The sequence below is a fragment of the Sceloporus occidentalis genome, unplaced genomic scaffold (assembly GCF_023333645.1).
Source record: "Sceloporus occidentalis isolate IW3139 unplaced genomic scaffold, rSceOcc1.0.p SCAF_26, whole genome shotgun sequence".
Taxonomy (NCBI): Eukaryota; Metazoa; Chordata; class Lepidosauria; order Squamata; family Phrynosomatidae; genus Sceloporus; species Sceloporus occidentalis.
In genome coordinates this window covers 2359701-2381505 of record NW_028317006.1, presented here as the reverse complement: position 1 = coordinate 2381505, position 21805 = coordinate 2359701, and the positions used below count along the sequence as shown (strand labels likewise).

The 21805-nt window shown below is 35.0% G+C and overlaps 1 protein-coding gene across 7 annotated transcripts in view; it reads right to left on the bottom strand.

Moving 5' to 3' along the window:
• LOC149300014 (NT-3 growth factor receptor-like) overlaps positions 1-21805 on the bottom strand; it is a 261807-nt gene that overhangs the window by 36574 nt on the left and 203428 nt on the right. The window contains exon 13 of one of the 7 annotated variants that reach the window (XM_089485798.1): positions 11208-11326. The exons of the other annotated variants lie outside the window; for them this stretch is intronic. Coding sequence (XP_089341924.1) covers positions 11208-11326 — 119 coding nt within the window. Of the gene's footprint in view, positions 1-11207; positions 11327-21805 lie in introns of those variants that run through there. 7 annotated transcript variants of the gene reach the window in all.

Below are 21805 nucleotides of genomic sequence, written 5' to 3'. Positions count from 1 at the left end.
TACTTAGCATGATAGGCGTGTGATTGCTGTTTGCAACCATATATATCTATTAATACTGTTATTGAATTACTGGACGAAAACAAATAAAAAATTGATAACAGCAATCACACTCCTATCATGCCTAGACAGCCTCCCTATGCCATGCTATCCCCCCACACTTCCATGCAATCTAAAACCCTCATTCACAAACATTCATCATAAACTACAGCATAACACCCTCTCACACACTTACTAATATTTTCCTACCTTTCCTCTGGCACTGTCACTTTTCCTACTCCTCTTCATTCTTCCTCTTCTTCTTCTTCTTCTGTGTCCTGTCCTTCCGGTGTGCGGAAAGACCGTGGGTGTGGCTTCAGTGTTGTGCGCCGGGATTTGACATCAAGTCCAGACGCACAGTCACAGTTGCCGCGCGCATCGTTTTCGGAGGCCAGTACCGGTGGCAGCCGCTTAGTTTTTAACTTTGCGGCTGCCATGAATGGTCGTCTGCCGGCCGGCCCGGATTCAGGACGGCCTGGGGGGCAATTGCCCCCCTGCCCCCCGGCCTAGCCCGCCCCTGACTACAGTCCATACTCATCACTGCAGCTAGACTAATCTTCCTTTCCCACCATTCATCATCTGCTGCTGTACTATCCCAATTGCTCTGTTGCCTACCCACATCCTCCAGAATGTAATCCAAACTTTTGTCTCTGACCTACACAGCCTTTAACAACTCAGGACCCCCATATATCTCTACTCTCTTATCCAAATACATCCCTTTTCCTTCCTATTTTCACTTGTGTCACTTTTCCACCATCGTTACCTCCTCCTACTCCCATATTCAGCATTTCACATGTGCTGTACCACTTCTCTTGAAGTCCCTTCCCCGTTCTGTCAGACTTTCTCCCTTGTACACAACTTTCAAAAGCTTTCTGAAAACCCAACTTTTTTCCTGAACCATACAAACCCTTCCTCCTAAGACTAAGCCAGGATTCTAATCAAGCCATCTGAATGACCAACAAACCCTTCAGATCATCCCGAGTCGATTAACTCATCCCCAGCCAAGCAGTCGTCTCCTACTGTTTCACTTCCCCCTCAACTACTGACTGCATTATAAGCATGCAAGAGCAGGCCCTCTTCTCGTTTTTGTATCAGTTTGTTATAGTGTGTGATTTTAAGTTATTTAACCTTTGTAACAGTGTTACAGAATTTGGTGGTACTTTAAAAGTATATGTAATTTAACATTCTACCACACAAACTGTTCTTAATATACTGTGTGGGTATATATATATCTACATACACATCTATATATATACACATCTGTTTTTAGAATATTACTATTTTTAGAACAGTAATTTACAACATAGCTTGACAGGGTAACAATGTTGTTATCTTTGTATATCAAGGTCTCTAAGATGTATAGATGTAGGTATCAGGTATCCTAAATTTTCACAGTGGAGAACTGGACTGTCACAGTCACTGGCCTTCTCCTGTAGATACCCACTGTGCATGTGCTAAATTTGGATCTCCGATGTACGTCAGACATGCTGTTTATTTGTTTCACGTCATCCTCTAGACTTTTCCTAGCTAAACACATGTCACCTGTCTCGTATGGATCTAACAATGTTCTTTTAAAAGAAATCCCAGCTTGCTGTCTATTCATTAAACAAACATTTTACAGGCTGAAAAAGAAACCGCTTGAATGGCAACTTGCTGATAGTAAGTCACCATGAATTCTACTCCCCATCAAACCTCATTAAGGGGGAATTGTTATGTTGCTCACCTGGTATAGTGCAAAATAAAGGACATTTGTCTAACAAAATGGGGATTTCAGAAAAAAAGCATTCCTGCTGTTGCAGGACATATATATATATATATATATATATATATATATATATATATGTTTGTACATTTGTGAAGAATAAAAATTCTGTCTGACATTGCAAAAAAGTGGCACTTGATTTATGTCGTCAATGAGTGAATTTAGCTCAACTGTTTCATTGTCAGCCTAAAGGAAACTTTAACAAATCATTTGCCCTTCTATTCAACATGATGGTCAGCAAGTAAATAAATAGATGTCTGTCATGAAAGATCTAATGCGACAGAAGCAAATAGCCAGCTGCTGTTATCCATTATGTATCAGGTGTAAAATTGTACCTGTGTAAAAAGACACCTGGAGCCTTGATGTACCTTTAAGAACTTCAGTATTAAAGACTGCGACATGGTAGAGTGTTACGATCTCCCTCATTAACACTTAATGAAAAAATACGGTATCACTCAGCAAAGTGTTGTGTATCATCCCTAAAAACTTGTGCTTGCAAGCTTCAACGGCAAGGATGGACACCCTTTTCTTTGAGGTGCTGCTTCATGTAGACTAAATATAAAATAAATGCTATAGCATTTTAAACCAAGAAAGTTAGATAGTTGTCATTTCCTGATATAGAACCAAAACAAAGAAACAAAATACTAGTATCCTCTTCCTTTTCAATGATCTCTGTTTAGATGACTTGACTACAGGGAAGCAATGAATGAAGTGATACCAAATTAATGAGACAAGATGTGACACAAATAAGAAATTGTTTCAGGCTGGGTACTGAGAATACAATAGTACTAGTATTGCTGTTTCTATTCTGTCTCATTTAGGTACACAGTGAGGGAATTTAAACAAATGTGGAATAGACATAAATCTACTTAAATCTTAGACAAGGATAAGGACTGAGTCTCTACACAATGGGCAGACTAAATGGGCTGAATGGTTCTCCTCTGCTGTCAAATACTATGTTTATATGTTTTAAAACTGTTCTATCCAGTAATATAAGAGAACCCATCAGGAAACCATGACTACTATCATCCGTACACTAATCATTTGACACCTTTCAAGGTAAATTAACCCTTTAATGTCCATCTTTGCTATAACGAGAACGGACCCTGATCATAGCTTTAAGATGCATAACATACATATCACAAACGTGTAAATAAGACATTAAATGTTATATACATTACAGCCGTCTGTACATTTTCCCATGAAATCTAAGCCCTTAAAAATTATTTTACCAACTTTCAGGCGTGGCAATTAAAGTACTTTAGACGCATGATGAATGGATGAACTGAATTGTACAAAGCTCTCTGGTAATATGTACATTCTGCTTTCTTGTGATGATGCATATCATTTGCTTCATCAAGGAATGAATATTGATGACCTATGAATATTCCTGGCAAACACAAATGCTCTATGCAGCTGGGTTTTTTATACCGTCTGCCAAGAGATTTTCCTTAGTGTCTTGCTTGACAGAGCTGCCTTTGATCACCTCTAATACTAAACCAAGACATTAAAAAGGAATCACATGGTCCAGTGGGCAGAGAAAGCCTGCTCGACTCAAAGCAGTATGGGGAAAAAAGCACTTTCCAGTGCTGCCCAGAATAATTTCTTTTGTTTTTCAGCTACAATATTTAAAATATTGTAAAAGAGATTTTCTGTTGCTTGCTCATGTAAAACATACATTTACAATGAGAAAAGAAAGTCCAGGAATAAATGTTATAATTATTGCATGGCCCATTAGTTTAAAAGCTGCTTGCTAGGACTAAATAGTAATGGAAAAGCATTGGAAAACAAACAAAAAGTGATTGCAAAATACAGAAGGCACTTAAGAGGGGTAAACGGTAAATTGAGGGTGGAAAACCAAAAGCTTAGGTACTAAGAACTACAATTTTTAGATAGGAAAATGGAAATCATATATTCGTGATTTTCAATAGTTATGATTATAATGGGAATAAAATAGTCCTTGCTGAATGATCTTATGAAGTAGTAATTGGTTGTTAGTGGGGCAGGAGGGATTATCTTTCCCATCTTAGGCTGTAGATTTCATATCTTCCTTGTCCTGAAGCAGATGGAAGCTATTGGGTTTTTGTTTGATAGGACACATAATGTAGTAAATAAGGAGTTAATTTACTAAAGTGGCAGTTGGCAAGCAGTGGCGTCTCCAGCTTTCATATTTAGGGGGGGCACATGGGGGGCCAGGGACCAAAGTAGGGGGCCCATTATAAAACGGTACATATACACTATATATATATATATATATATATATATATATATATATATATATTTATATATACACACACGTTAGACGAGCATTTTTAACTACATATGTACTTAGTTATTTTTCAATCTTTAATATTAGCCCGTGCTGACTATATATATATATATATATATATATATATATATATATATATATATATATTAGACCCTGCTGCCGATATATAGAAATATTACACCCTGCTTCCGATATATATTAATATTAACCCCTGCTGCGGATATATATTGATATTAGCCCCTGCTGCGGATATATACTTATATTATACCCTGCTGCTGATATACATAAAAATTATATCCTGCTTCCGATATATATTAATATTTGACCCTGCTGCCAATATATATTAATATTAGCTCCTACTGCCGATATATATTATTAGTCCCTGCAGCCAATATATTCAAATATTAGCCCCTGCAGCCAATATATATTAATATTAGCCCCTACTGCCTATATATATATATATATATATATATATATATATATATATAAAAATATTAGCCCCTGCTGCCAATATGAATATAAATACTAGACCCTGCTGCCAATAAATATTATTAGCCCCTGCTGCCAATATATGTTAATATTAGCCCCTGCTGCCGATATCTATTAATATTATCACCTGCTGATATATATTAATATTAGACTCTGCTGCCAATATATAAAATATTAGCCCCTGCTGCCAAAACTTATATAAATATTTGCCCCTGCTGCCAATATATATAAATATTAGACCCTGTTGCCAATATATTTTAGAGTGAAAAAATTGGACCCTACCCAAGCATTTCCTTGGGTCCCGCTCAATGCTCCCTTGCATGCAATCACTCCCTCCACTACCAAACCAAAAAAAAATATTTGCCACACTGACTGCAGATCAGGGGAAGACTGTGAGAGTCTGTCCTGCACCGAGAGGTCCTCTCCCCTGTAATCGTCCCCAGAGTCCCTTTGTCCCCTCATTCACTAAACCATACCGCTCTTTTACTTACACCCTGTAGTTCAGGTATAGATCAAATAAACAACACATGGAAACAGCTCATGCAACTGAATAAGATAAAAAAAAAACTTGTATTTGCAGGTATACATAAATAATGTATGGAAACATAGCATTGCAGGTATAAACCAACAGAACACACAAACCCAGCATTGCAGGTATAGATCAACTGGAAATCACATGTACACTCAGCAAACTTAAGAGGAATTGATATAATACAGACTTTCAAAGAGGAAATGTCACATTTCAAAGGCCTGCATTTTAATTATTCATTATTCCAATTTGTGTAAATTTTGTGAAACGCATCACACAATATAAGTTAAGTGACCATTTCAAATAATAAAATATTCTTCACTTATTCAGATGGGCTGCGCAAACTGTTCTGTATATTGGACTTTCCTCAAGGTTTCTTCAGGAGAACCTGGAAATTGAGTGAGGCTGCAAGGTAATTTTCTGTCACTGAAGTTTAATGTTCTCCCATCACCAAACTACGATTACTCACTAAATTCTGCATCACCCACCATTATTTAAAGGAAGACATTGATGAATAATGATGAAAAAACAAAGCTGGTTAAAAGCTACATTAGATATCATGTCAGTGATGGTGTCAATGAAGACATCTTATACTTTGGTCAGGATGATTTATGTCTCAAATGGACAAGGTACATATACAGTATATTTAGAAACCATAGTTGTTAATGAAAAACAAAAATGTGTTATCAATGAAAGAAAAAAAAAAAGAGAAAGCGTTTTTACACTATAGTCAGTTCAAGTATGTCATTGAATAGCAGGGTGATGATGTCGCAATGCCGCTTTTGGCTTGGGCTGCTAGTACAGTATATTAACATATCTAGGTCTGAATTGTAAGCTATTGGTATCAGAAAGAAGGCATAGTAAATTAGCTTCAACATTATCTCCTTAATACAATGGCCTATAAAAAAGGAAAGTGGATGCTACCAAGCCAATAGTTCAAAGAAGAAATAATGTAGAGAAATAAAGGTGGCCCCTCTTTTTGGTACTCGGGAACCCATGCCACTAGCCTCTTCTACTTATAACATATTTATTATCATTTGGTAAGAGTATGTCAAATAACATATGGGTTTCTTCAGCATAATGAATTGGTATCAGATATGTTAAAGAAGAACAATATGTTTTAACAGAGGCAAAGAAGTTGCTTTGTATCCTTTATTCCTGATGAGATATATGCCTCAATTTTTGCATTGTATTTATATATATCGTTGTTTCACACCGTATCTAGTTGGTTCTGGTGTAATGTACATTGTTTTAGTTTAATTTTTTTAAACCAAGTGATGTAGGAGAATTCTGATCCTTAAACATAATATAAAAATGAAATGCAAAATAGATAGCCAATGCCAATCGCTAGAAATAATCACTAACATACCGATGTATTATGTTCTTCATTGTTAGGTCCCTTGTGAACCTCCATTTTGCTGGCTTTTACTGCACTATTCTCACTGACTTATATATTCCGCAACATACATGATTTATAACCGTAAGGCACATTAGAGGTGCCATTAATGTATACTGTTTGGCAAGATTTATTAACACAGTGCAGTAAGCTGCAAAAGTCTGTCTCTGCCAGTAAGGTTAAGTTAAATGATCTGTGACACATTCAGCTAATAATAAAGCTTTTAAAAAGATGAAGATATTTTTTTCCGTATAAAGCAAATTCATCACTATTTCATTCAAACAGGACAGTTTGCTCATTAAAAGCCTTTTCTGTAAATCAGTGTCAGTGTTCCAATGTGCTTTCTTGCATATCCATACAGCATACACATGACTTAAATAGTATGGTGATGTCCTGAACTATCAAGGATATGAGAAAGGTTATATTTAAAATATAGCCCCTTTGCTAATATATATACATTTATATACAGCATGGAAATGCAATACTTCTTGTTGAAAAGAAACACTTTACTTAAAGGGCCCATATAAACATATATGTATAGCCCGTGGTACCTCAATACAGCTGAGATATATGACTAAAGGTGGTAGAACTACCATAGCCAATTCCCTGTCCTGAAGTTCTCTAACTTCTTCTACGTCACCAGCAACTTAACAACAGAAGTAGAAGAATGAGAAGGAATAATCATGTAGATCCTAATGACAGGGAGCCATGATAGCTGCTCCCATGGTATAAAAATAAAGTGTGTCTCTATTACAAAAATATCAAAAATTAATATAAGATTTATCTTACAGTCACAGTTTTGCGTTGACAATGAATTATAAAAAATCTGGGAAATGAAAGCAGCCCCTTATGGGAGAGAAATAAGGATTGGGGGAAAAAACAACCCATCTCTGAAAATGGGTGGAAAAATAGCACTTTCTGCAGCAGAAAAACTCCCATTGTGTCTCTGTGGTTGAGTTCCCACTGATATATATGTCATGAGTACCATGGAGTAAACATCGCTCAAATGTTCATGAAGTCTCAGGTGATGTTGTGTGTGGCGTGTGCCGTGTGGCTGTTACTATCCACTTTCACACTCATCAATGTTTCAGCGGAAGTTACCACGCAAGCAGATGAAAGACAAGGAGCATCTTGCCCAGGACTGCTAATGATGTATGCACAAGCATTTAAATGAATATTGACATACATTTCAATGTATACTTACTTTCTGTTATTTGCTATAGAACAAGTTTAACATTCATAAGCACACATAAAACTATACTTTTTATTCATAGATGGAACATAATTCCAGTAATGCTGGGTATTAAATTAGAAATTCCTCCATCAAACACAATCACCTATACATGCACTTGCCCATTTACGCGTTAATAGCTTGGTCTGCTTCGACCCCAGGCAAGTTTCTTCATGATCATAGGAGCCCTTTATTATAACCGGTTTGCCCTATGGGCAATCTCCTTTCCATCGTAGTTTTTAGAGGAAAACAAAGTTATGGCTTGCAGTAAAAATATTTACATACATATATTGAATCTAGACTTTAATTATAAAATCATATATATATATTTTTGTGGTGCTTTTTATATAGATTGTCTAAATTAATCTGCATCATGGTTTCATCTGCATTTTTTAATTATTTGTCTTATTGCTGTGCAGTCCACTCATTGTATAATCAGCATAGGAATTTTTGTAAAGTCATTGATTTTTTTTATTTTATATCAATGTAATAAAAAAATATGGCGGAGGAGTTCTCATTAAAATGAGGGGGAAAAAAATTAAACATATAACATTTCTAAAAGGACAAAGCTTAAAAAGAGACTTTAACCCAGCGGCACAAAATGTAAAAAGCCATTTGCTATTTACTGCAAGACACTGAGCTAATTATTCATCTCTGTAAGTCCGCTATAAAAAAAACCCATTAAACTCACACTTTAAATTGGATGCATTAAATACCAGGGATAACAAAAATGATGACATGATTTTTCATGGCAGCTCTGGAAATGGAAATAATATGTCTTGAACTTTGTTTGATCATCATCTATGTATGTGTTATATTACAGTCGACAGTATCTTCTTTTACCATCAAAAACTGTGAGAAAACTAGGCCAAAAGAGCAGTGTTTAAAATCAGAGTATGTGTAAAAAAGTTAGGTAGGGATAGACCCTGAAAAGTACAGTGGTCTACATGGCAACCTTAAAGGTTTGGTGCTCTACCTGGAAACCTTAAAATTCCAGTGTTCTATGTATGCATAAGACGTTTCGCAAGCAGGGAAAAAATCAGAAAACTCAATGAAATAGATGAAATTTAAAAAAGAAAGTGTTGAGTTGGAGCGATTATCATGATGAGGATAAATGACATAAAGAGAGAAATATAGGACTGAATAAATATATATACTGAATGGACACAATGGAGGAAGCTAATGTGAAAGAAAAAAAAATTAAAGACAAAAAAAGATAGAGAGGTGAGGATTAAATCACCTGAAAAATGGAGAGAATAAGGAGCACAGATACAAAATGAGTCACTAAGGATGGAGAACAATTTTAAAAGAGGAAGATAATGGGCAAATGGAAAGAGAGCCAGAAAGAGAGAAATGGAATTGAGACATTAAGGAAAACTGCACCAGATAAAGTTGACAATAATAAGTGACAAGATTGGGAAGCAGAGAAAGGAGAAAAAAATGGTCCGAAGCTACAAGGAGCAGAGAAGACTGAGGCAGAATACAGGGAAAATGAGCCCAGGACTCCATAGGCATGTAAGAGTGAACAAGACGATTGGAGAAAAGAGGGTTGTAGATGGTAAATGAAAGGAAAATGTGATTTCAAATAATTTTGAAATTATTACATGTTTCAGCCACTGATTACATGTTTCATCCATGACATCCATCCCTTTCCACATTTCTAAAGATCACTAATGTCATGGATAATTGTTTCTTTAATTTAATAAAACATTTCTCTAAATGTAGAGTGCATCATTGGATGATACATTGTAAAGCAACCAACACTTTCATCTGATAAAAATTAATTAATATTGGATGTATGACACAGAACTTTTAGAGTTAACATATTATATCTTATACACGACTCCCCCAGTGCAAAACTGGGACAAACACAACCTATGTATTTATGGGGCTAAATACAACAACACAGATACATTTCATAGAAAATAAACTGTTTATTAAGAAACTGTATATACTGAATATATATTTATATATATATACACAATATTTATGTAACCAGTTTCTATATTATGGCACAATGATTGGTACACTACACATCTGCAGTAGGCTGAACACGAGGTAACAATTTTAATTAAAAATTCAGCCTTAATTTATCTAGATTGTAACCCACAAACTGTTTCAAAATTCCAGCAAAAAATATCCTTAGTGATATGTGATATCCCTGCAGTCCATCAAAATTTTAAAAAAGTATCTTTAGTGATTACTAAAAACATGACAAAAAAATGAATTTTCAAAATAATGTATATTTGTGTGTCAATAAATTTGTCTCATTTATCCTTAGATAAAATACTTTGTTTTGAATATAACTTTGCCTGTGTGAATATAATTAATTTTTAAGAGATTTTTTTTCCTATGATATAATATATATCCAATTTATATGTAAATATTAGGTAATGATATTTATTCCTATCAAATAACTGCCTTGAAGGCTATATATATCACAGAACATGCCTGTAATCTTAATAATCCCCTATATATTTTAAGAGTTTGTATCAGTAAAAAATCCAATTTGCCTGCTTAAATTTATTTATTCTTTTTTTTATATTACGGTTGCATTGGTTAAATACTATTACTATGTGCAGTGCAAAAAAATAAAAAAAAACAATAGGCACAGTGGTTAACAATTGTTGTAATATTGTTTATCTAGTCTTTTTTTTTCTCCTCTGTAGGAAAGAAGTGTGATATGTTTTTGTATTTATATATTTATTTTCCCAAATGGCCATGTCTGTTAAGATTATAGAAAGTAAACGGTATATGTTGGATCAAATTTGCAAGTATTGCTCCTGGGAACAGAGACATCTGTTTTGTTTTGTTTTTCTTACCAATTATATAGTCCATCCCACAGCCTATGTACAAGCCATCGCCCCATTTAAACCATCTAAAAAAAAATAATAAAATATCTGACGCACAAAAGGTTTGTAAAACATTTCATTGAAAAATAAGTACAATTTGCTTCTTGTTAAAAAAGTATTTTTTTCATGTTCCATTTTGCAGTTATAGCTGCAGAATACTAGGATGCCTTTTTTCTTACCAGTCTTCACTCTGTGACTTAAAGTCTCTGCTTTATGACATCTTTTAATGTTGCCATGGTAAAGGGTGATGACATCGTTAATTAAGATGATGTGAAGTCACAGGTTCACAAAGAGAATTCAAACACAGATTCCAAACAGGGAAAACACGACTAAGATGTTTGTTTAACAAGTACAACTAGTGTTTATTTTTAAGATTGTTCCTTTGGGGTCTTTTTCCACTTTTTAAGTTGGTGCTTCTGCTGTTGCTGTGCCATGAGTGGACAAAATTGAAAGCAGTAGCTACTGTAGTTAGAACAACTCTTATCTTTCGACAGAAAATTGTTTCCGTCATATTACAAGTTTTACAACACATAGCTAGTGCACTCTTGTGAAAGAAACATTGGTCCATAAGAGTTTTGTGTCTCCCATCATATTTTGAGAGAAAAGCCTAAGCTTGACAAATAAAACAGGGAACCTTAGAGGTTTAAAAGACGTGGCGTCCTTTGCTGAAATAAACACCGACGTCGTGAACATAAATGCCTTGGTTAAGTGGTTTGGGGTGTCCAGGAAGGCTTATTGTGTTCAACATATATTCTCTGAAACCTAAAAAAAAGAAAAAACAAAGGCAAAATAAAGGAAAGAAAAACAAAAATAGAAAAATATCTTTAAAGAAAAATAAGCAAATAAATATTACACAACAAAAGTGTCTTTTTTGAAGGAATATTTCAAATAACTGAAACATAGATACAGGATAAAATAATGTATTCTTTTCTAGTGTAAACATGCAGAAACAAATGTAATTTAAAAAACTAAACAAAAATGTTGGGGGTATATTTTTAATTACTTGATTTTTGGCATGTTATCATCACTTGGATTTCTGCATTTTTTAATTGTACATTTGTAATAATTGTAAATTTCCAGGATGATCATTTAAAGGGGAAAAAAATGAAACACCAAAAATAAATGGTTGTTATAAAAAAAAGTATATAAAAAAAAAATATTTTTGCACCTAAAAAAGAAATGGTGTCATATTTCTTAAACGGTATCAATATTTGTATAAGAGAAAAGGAATTTTGAAAATAATTGTAATCGCACAAAAACAAAATGAGTGAATTTAATACTCAGTATTTTTCACTTAATCCCAGTGATTCCTAAAAAACATTGCATAGAATATTTAATGGTGACAATCACATTATGCTAAAAAAAATCTAAGCTTTTACTGTTAATATTTCATTGCTTTGTGGTGAAACTATATTATAATAATGATATTATGAAAAGATACAGCAACGCGGCAAGTGCACTAGGAAGATAGGAATACTTTTTGCTTTTGAAATGTGTTGCCCTGGAAAAGTACCTTCTGTTAAATCATTTTTTAAATATAAATTATGAAATCTAATGAATTTGAAGTAGCAATTTTTGTACCTTTCTTTCATTTCCTAGAGCGGTCAGAGAAATTATTATTAATTTGAGTCATCATAGTCACTGCTAACAGGTAAATTATAAACGAAGGAAGAAAGACAGAATATATGATACATATGTGTGTAATATATATGCATCATATGTGTATATTATATAATATATATTTATATATTATATATTATAATATATAATATATATTATCTTATATAATTAGGACAATACAGTATATATAAATATATATATATATACACACACATAAATATGTGCCCATGCAAGACAGAACATGCAGAAATTATAAATATAAATGCAAATAGGTTGAAAGTTAACAATTTTGCTCAAAAATGTTTTAATAGTCTCCCTTAAAAAAATGCAATAGGAATGGTTACAAAAGGTTGTCATTGTACATACAACTATTATACTAATATCTGGGGACTAAAAACAGACATTTCGCCTTAATATTAAACGTAAGCTCAATTATATAAACAATGTGTTATCCGATCTGAAAGTGGCTACTGTTATACCTTCAAAAAGCAATCTTCTGTCACGGGGTCAGGGAGAGAGGTAGGATCCTACTATGCAGATAGGCAAATAAGCACTGTAGAGAAGTCCAGTATACAGTCCGTAATCAAAAAGTGCAAAGGCAGGCAGCGAGGTCAAACGTATCCGAGGTCGAGGCAGGCAGAATAGGAGCAAAACGGGTAAACAGATCCGAGGTCGTAGGCAGGTAGCGAGAATCGTAGTCAAAATCAGGCAAAGGTCGGTACACAAGGAAATCGAGATAATATAAAGCAATCAGCACACCCAATAAGTATTACACTTTGAACGGGTGAAGACAGGAGAGAAAAGTGGCGTTTAAATAGGTGAGTGATTGCAAACGGCTGTGCAGCGTACGCTACGTACGTTGCGTACGCCGCGTACGCTGCATAGGCTGAGTACGCTGCGTAGATTGCGTACGCCGCGTAGATTGCGTACGCTGCGTACGCTGTGTACGCAGCGGTACGCCCGATGCGGACCTACGCCGCGTCATAACCGCGTCCTCTTCGGTACGCGTGGGGGACGTGCCGGCGCGTCCACGGCAAGTAGACGCGATCCCAGCCGAGGTGGAGGAGGCGGGACCGCGACACTGCCGTGTGCGTACGGCGGGAACCGCAGCGACGGAGGAGTCGGGACCAGGCGAGGCAGCCCTGGCGTCAGAGGTAGGTACCGCGGCGCGCGTGACATCTTCACTGAATGATATTGCGGAATATATGAAGTGCCATGGCTATGTCTTCGGTTTCCGTTCTCGAATTCACCGATTAGTCCAAATAATTTAAAGATCAAACTCTCATTGAAAACTACCTAAAGTCGTAGATAGTCATTACAGCTGTGTTAGTGCTTCTTGAAGGAAAAAAAAAGAACTGAGAAAAATGACTGCCCATCTTAATTATCGTCGTCTTTATGTTCAACATTAGATTTGTTAACAGTGTTCAATCCACTAACAAATATAAAATCATAATAAGGCATTTCTTGCTTTCATACCCTTGAGTTTTGAATGTGTACCCATTACAGTCCATATTTATCAAACTTCAGAAAAATATGTCCCCTGTCAGCATTTTTTTAAATGGATTTATAACAGGCATTTGGTGAACTGGAGAAATTTCACAAGTCAACAAAATACCTATTAAATCCTAACCTCTTTAAAACTTGGGCCACCCTTAAGGTAATATTTATTTTCACTTAAAATATACCTCAAATTTGCATTTAGGTAGCTTCCATTTGCAGTTTGATACATCAAGGAGTACATTACACTTGCACCATTTAATAAACAAAGTCCTACCACAAGGCAAAAAGCCTACAAATAACACTTAAATATTTAACAATGCTTAAGATCAGAAACCTCCAAAATATGTTTTTGATCTGGTTTATCAGAAGTAGTTCTTTTATCCCATCTATTTACATGTTTTGTTTGCTTATATCTTGAATTGTGTTTAATTGTGTTCTTATTCTTTTGTTTTGTTGTTTTTTTCCCCGTGTACGTGTTTCGACTGTAAAGAAGTATAAGGTGGATAACGCATTTGTTCTGTAAGGTTTCTGCAGGAAGCACCAGGAGCACCTTCTGTGAATAGATGGTAATTAGACTGTCTAAGTGTTCTATATATTATCAACATGATATCATACACTACAGGTCTACACAACAGATCTGTGAATTGGCCTGCTTTTGCCTTTTTTGCCCTTATTGCATTGCCCTGGTGAGGACCTGCAATTTATAGGGCTGAGAAATCTGTCTTCCCCTAAAATGGGCTGAATAAATTCGTATTTGTTTGCATCTAAAAAATGTTTATTCAAATTATTCTAATCCATTTTATGCATCTCATGCTGGTGAGTCAACAACAATAATTATGCGGTTAGAACAGTAAAGAACAATAAATAATTGTCCTTATAGTTAAGTAAAAGTGATACAAATGTGTCAAAAATCCATCAAATAAAAAGGTATCCAATTCAAAAGGTTTATGTATAATCCGACTGCTTCCCAATTCTGCAGATGATCGAGTGAGCGCTTAATACTCTTTATGGCAATGAGGTGCAGGCAACTGTGCAGGCAACAGGCAATACATCACCATCACTGAATGAAATAAATGGAGATCCTAATTAATTATGTAATTCTTTATTTCCATATATCTGACTGTTGCAAATGACATTATAAATGTCATTTTATAATAATAATTAATGCATGTTCAAATCAAAAGTATATTTTTTTCTGTGTTGTGCAGGGCGTTATCTTCGAGGAATGCCACATTAGTTATTTAGGCAAAGATGAAATGATTACCACTTAGAAGTAATTAAATACACTGCGCAGTTTAAATGGTCTAACAGGTTTTCAGTTATTTTTGCCACATAACCACAGACTTTTTATTTTAAATACGTATTTGCAGTCCTAAAAGACTGAACGAACATTTTTCATGAACAGGAACAAGACTCCGATCCGAGACCAAATAGGCAAGGCAACAAGAATTGTTGGCGCCAAACGTTTTCCTCCATTTTTACATAGCATAACATACGATTACACAAAACATTCTGATCGCCTAGAAATGACGTACATCAGGCGCTCCGAGGGGCACAGGGATTTGGGTCCGAATAGGGTGATCTCCTGCTGTACCAGGGGCTGTCGTCACTTTATACCTATCTTCCCACTGCCCGTAGCCCCATGTTTTAGGCACCCCAGACAGCTGCTTGGGATGCCTAGTGCTAAGGCCAGCTCTGCAGGAACATGTACAAAATCAGTTTATTTTGCACTATAATTACCTTAAAGCTGTCACATTCCAGATTATGCCTAATCCACACCCTGATAGAATAGAAGCAAAAATCTCAAGAATTTTGACATAGGGAATAGCTAATAAATAAAAAGCACATTTTCTTCTTATGTGTAGCTGCCTCCTTTTGTGTGGCAATTAAAGAATTAATAATTATATTACAAAATTCCTTATCAATGAAAGAAATAAGTAAGTTATTTTTTGACGTAGCTCAAGCTCAACTCTTGGCCTCAACAACAAAACTATTCATAATTTAAAGGTCAAACACGGTGTGTTTAATGATATTAGTATTATTATATTGCCCTATCTGGTATACTTTTTTCATTGGACCATGCTGCTGTTAACATGTTGCTCGTTGTTATATATGCACAAGTAACTAGATATTACAGTAGATACCTCAATTAATAATGTGCTCCAGTAATATCACATTTTACTAAGGCACTTTAGAGAAGGAAGCTGTTTAACTTTCTTTAATTTATATATATTTATATTGACATTCCTTTAGATTACTTGTATCTTGCCAAAGTTCCTAAGTATATCCTCTATGTAACTGCTGGTACTCAGTCTGTTTGAAATGCTTCTGTAGATGACACAAGTGGGACACCATTAGTGAACACAGTTACAAAGAAATATATGCGCTAGAATGAGTGAATGGGATTCAGAATTCCTTCTGACTTCATCAGGACTCAATGAAGATGGTATTTGAAAGCCTCGAAATGTAACATAATCTGATATCTTTATATAGGTTTCCTATTGGAGAAAAGCTATACTTTTAACTTGAAATGAATGAATTAGGGTTATGTATTAAAATGTGATTGTGGTGTAAAATCAGAATAATTATCTTACTATTTATACATTTTACTACCCATATTGTAGTAAAAGTTTCTACATAATGTAGCAATATCAATGGCCAATAATTCTTTTAAGTATAGCTGTGGTGATTGAGTAGACCTTTAGGTCATGGCATAGGAGATCATCATAGTCATCATCTTAATAATAGATAATGACATGGACCAAACCAATGAATATGCCCCTAGTTTTGATTTGAGTTGTCAGAAAATGAATCTGGATATTCCCATAGTAGCCAAAAGTATAGTCAAAGCTGATACCTATAATTGGGCTGCAATAGAGTATCAGGTGAGAACATCTGAAGAATATACCTCAGAGGTACCGAAAGCTTATGTTATTTTATTTGTTTATGCTGGCCAATCAACCTTGTCAAAAGACTCAATATATTATTTAAATATGCATATGTACATTGATATTTTTGCGAGCAGAGGAGTAACAAAAGATAAAAACAGAAGTTAAACAGTTTGATTCACAGAAAATATCCATTATCTTAATGAGCAAAGCAAAGTATAAATGCCTATTAACATTAACCTTTTACATCAAACCCCCCCCCTTGTATAATGGATTGATACTTAAGCCAAGGAATGATATGGTACATGATTATCAAATACACCACAGGGTATTATAATGTTACATTATTAGTCCTCCAGTGAAATATAAGCATTACTATTCAAAACTGATAATAGCCCTGTTTCTTGTTATAATTAATCCTCCAGTTTCTAGTATTATGTATCATTTTACTGCTTCCGTAACCAGAATGCTATAGAAATTGTAGTCTAGGAAGCAATGACTATGTAGAAAATTAAAGCTATGGGGTATACAAACAGTATGGGAAATTAAAAATAAAAACTAACAACATTAATATTCAACAGACAGTAATGCTGTCTGTAGTTTGGAAGTGAGCTTTGGAAGCATTTTTTCTAGTCCTCAACAAATGACGAACAGTAACAACGTTGTGCAAAATGCAATGTAGTCAATTTGGGACACAATGTCCTTGATGATCTCTCACCGAGGTGTAGAACTGTATGCTCTATACAGAGACGGCTTGAAGAACTTGGGAGCATGAATCCAGCGACGCTCTGTTTTTAAGTTGTAAGGTATCTCATGTAATAAATCCTGCTTACTTGTTCTCTGTTGCTCTATGCGAAAATGAAGTGGAGTGTGCCATCTCATATTTGATGTAGAAAGCTGGATATGGTGAGCAGTAAAATGCAACACATCTTTCATTCATACATGCCTATTTCGATACAGACTATACTGCACTAAGTACTTTATCCTGTTTTTTTCTTCGTGGGGTTCTGATCCTTTGTGAAGGAGAACTGATCTTGCTACATAAGCTCAGATAAGTTTTAAGTGCCTACTTTATATTTTGCACAGTGTGTTTTTACTGTTGGGCATTATTTATTGAGCATATTTTTTGGGGCACTAGGGAAGCTTGTGCTGCTTGTATATATGGCCGCAGTGTGTCAACGTCTGTTTTATTGTAGCTTTCCTAGTCCTACTGAATGCCCAACCCCTTCCTACAAATAATTAATTATGTAAATTATTGACTCATCTGTCTTTGCAAGCAATTCTTAATTGCCATGTGACACATAAGCAGGTTCTGATTGGTAGTTGCCATGGAAGGCTCTTCCTTCATCATATTCAGAAAAAAAAGAATTAAATGAGAGGCTAGAGGGCGCAATTAATGTTTTTGTCTATGTGGAACAGCACCTTTAATTTTGTAATACAGATGCTTCTACCTGCATACCCATATATTGCGTTTTTAGTAAATGATTTCACAATATGTGATCCATAAAATAATCTGTCCAATCACTGGTTTACACACTATAGCGTCTCCCATACACTTTTGATAAGGCATTTACTGCATTTCCGACATCGCAATGCCTATAGGCAAACTTAGCAATATTATTTTACACGAGTAATTAAATAGATTTTAGCAAGTGGATTTGTAAACAAATGACCAGAAAATTGTAACAACGCAAGCTCTAATGATAATCATTTGAACCACGGGAGCAACACAATGTATAATCCAAATCTCCCACTATATAATTACCCTCATTACTGACTTGCACATTCTGGAGGCCGATATAAAACGGGGCACACGCTTGGTTCTAAAACTGTGGACGTGTTGTCATTCTAAAAACCATAAACCCTTCTAACAAGGTCTTCCGATGCTGGAGAAACAATACCAAAGCTAATAGCAGTAAAACCAGCCATCCCCTCAATATACAAAATGTTACACCAGGCTAGAACTTGTTATAAGCATTGCGCAATGTTCCACAGAAGAATACTGAATCTGTTTAGTCCGTTTCTGTAAAAACAGTGGTTTTATAATTTTTTTCCTCTAATAGCCTACTGCACATGAAGCTTCATTAAATAGTATAGATGCCTATAGGAATAATATCCAGTTTCAAGGCTTTCAGAATAATAATAATAATAATAATAATAATAATAATTGGAAAACATAGAATATTTGGAAGCCATATGGAGACTGACAATAATTCTCCTAAATGGGAACTAAAGAAAATAATAAATATATTTCAGTTTAGTACATTATAACATTTCTGTTTTAAATCAGTGAAAAGAAAAATGTCGGTGTGCTAAGCTACTCCCAGGCTCAGCTTTTTGTTTTAAATCAGTGTCAGAGTTGAATAGATCTTTTTCCTAAATCCTCCTATATCCACCAAGGGAGGTGACACTACTATATAATCAGATGAAGCCATTGATTTAGCCCCCAATTGATTTATAAGGCCCCTTGAGAAAATGGAGATGGCAGACCTACATTGATATGGCCAGGTTTATTGCAAAGTTATTTCATTCATGCCTCATGTTTTGCATATAATGAACTATATAGCTTGTATTAAAAAAACTAAAATACTAGAGTGATATTTTTAGTAGCTATTCAACCTGTAATGGCATGATTTTTTGGGGAATACACATAGTGTCGGCTACTAGTGTGCGTACTATATATTTATATATTATAAAACACAGGATTTGGGAAACAATTCTCATTTATTGAATTCTTGACAAATCTGGAGCTTTATTAGCTTTATTAGTTCCTTTATTCTTAGGCATGGAAATAATAAATACATTACATGTGCCAGCATACTATCTAGATAACAGTGTTTGTCTTTAATTATACTGCTTCACTATAGAAATAACAGATCAATAAAAAACCATTTATAAGTGATCAACCTGTGGTAGAACACTGCATGGTCTTTAAATTGGAACATGCTAAACTTTTCCGCTGTTTGCAGCGCCACAGAAAGAATAATACGCTTCTTATCTCGGAGAAATGTTTCCTGCCTTAGAATGTAACCTTTATGTCCTTGTCTGACCTTTTCTTTGTTACCTTATGATATCATGTAGAAGATTTGAAGCCTAATCCCAGTGCAGCTCTGACAGATGGGGACTCAAGAAAAAAAAAAAGTTTTTTTTGAAATATATGAATGTGCTGCTGACATTAAGGCGGTTAACCTTATGTTGAGAAAGGTCTGATTGTACAGTTATTTTCGCAGTGATTTCTGTTTGTACAGGTACAATACAGAAACAGACCAAAAACTATGGATGGCCGAAGAGTTGAGTAAGGGTATCATAGCTGGTGTTCAATACCTCAAATTTTATTGTGTACAATGCGTTTCAATGAATAGCAGTTAAAAATACATATTTGTGACAGCGGATAGTCTCCTTTTTACCATAAAATATTTTTTCTTCCCCAGCATTCCCTTATTTTCCTCTTAATTAATTAGTATCACACAAACATTGTTTACTTTATTCTTGTAACTGAATAGCACCGATGAACCTTGTAGTCAGTTCATTTTTCTTTGGAATGTAATTAAGCCTCATGTGACCCTTCTAAGTAACAGGAGAAGCATTTCTGAAAATGCTACCTAATATATTCACTAATTAAGCTTGTTGGTAAGATCATGCAAATATTTTACTGTCTTGAAATCAGAGCATCCCTCCTCTTCCCCAACAGAGACCTCTAACATCAAAGTTGAGCTGGACCTTTTGAATTCCATCAGAATGCTAAGGAATTGTTCACTAATTTCTCAATATGTTCACTTAATAAATACAATCATAAGAATAAAGGCATAATGAATTGGACATCGCATACTAGATAGCTCTTTTATCATGGATTCCTGATCATTTTATACCAAATAATCCATGGCTTTTATGTAGATAATACTTGCAGATCAGGAGTGGGACACTATGGCCTCCACTAGAAATAAAATACATAAACAATGACTGATTGTATTGTGATATTTCTGCGAGAAGCTTTTCTTGATCATCTAGACTAGGTACCAAAGATAAAAATTCTAGTGGTTATTTTTGCAGCTCTTTAGCAATGTCATCCATTGAAGAGCCATAACTAAGGTTGCGGTTATGTTACTAAATGTTTAGTGCATCAACATTACCGGAATCTTGAACACACAGACATTGAACGCTAACCAACACACTGAAAATCTTTAGAACCACAACATAACCATGACAATCTGACAGAAATTGTTCTTCGAACTATGTAAAAGCTTTCTGACATTAATGATTCAACATTCCTAGCCCAACCACCAAACCATTAAAAAGACAAAACGTCGGTTCCTTGCTCAGGAATATCTTGGTTAGCTCAATTAGTTGCAAACATCAGTTTACCACAGCTTAAACCAACATCACTTAAACAGGATTATAATTGATTTATTTTTACTTAAGGCAGGAAATGGCATTTTCTACAACCCAAATTTCAATCCGCATGGGGAAATGGCTCTTGAAACAGCCAGGCTTAACAGCTGTTTTCTCACGTGAAGTAAAAGGCAGATCGGGCTTCTTAGCATGAAAATCTATCGAGGGTAGACATAAACTCACAATAACAGTTGCTCAACTCTCAGGGGCAATTTAGATATTTATTTAGACAGAATGCAAATAGCTGATTCACTGAAGCCGTATTTATGAGATTAAACGGCAAAAATACATTTATATTTCTTGTATGCTATAAATAAAAGTACCAATCAGATCAATGAGAGTTAAAAAGAGCAACAACTTATGTGCGATAAACATTTCACATACTGTTATGTTATGTTTTCCATCAAGTTTTTCTTTGTCATAATGAAGTCAATTTTAATTATATTGGAGTTAATGATGTCATTCAAAAATTCCTGGTAAAATAACTGGTTTATATTTTTAAAAAGTCACCTGCCTAACTTTTGTGGTTGATTTTTTTTGTTTACATCTTTGAGAATAAACAAAAAAGTTTTGGGTGGCTGGTTTCAGTGGCTTTATGATTAGAATATAGTTTAAGGCTCGTGTTTGCATGAAAAGATGCAGGTTTAACTTATTGACATCCCAATTCTGGTCTTAAAGTGCCAGTACTGATTTTCATTTCCAGTCCTTTTCAGCTAGGGTCTTCTGTTTGAAGCCCCAAGACCTCGATGGTGGTTTATGTTTCTTCTGTCACTTACCTTTCAGCAGTCCTGCGGCGAGTCTCCCTGCTCTGCCACGGTGCGCGCTGCTTTACTGCTGAGCACCG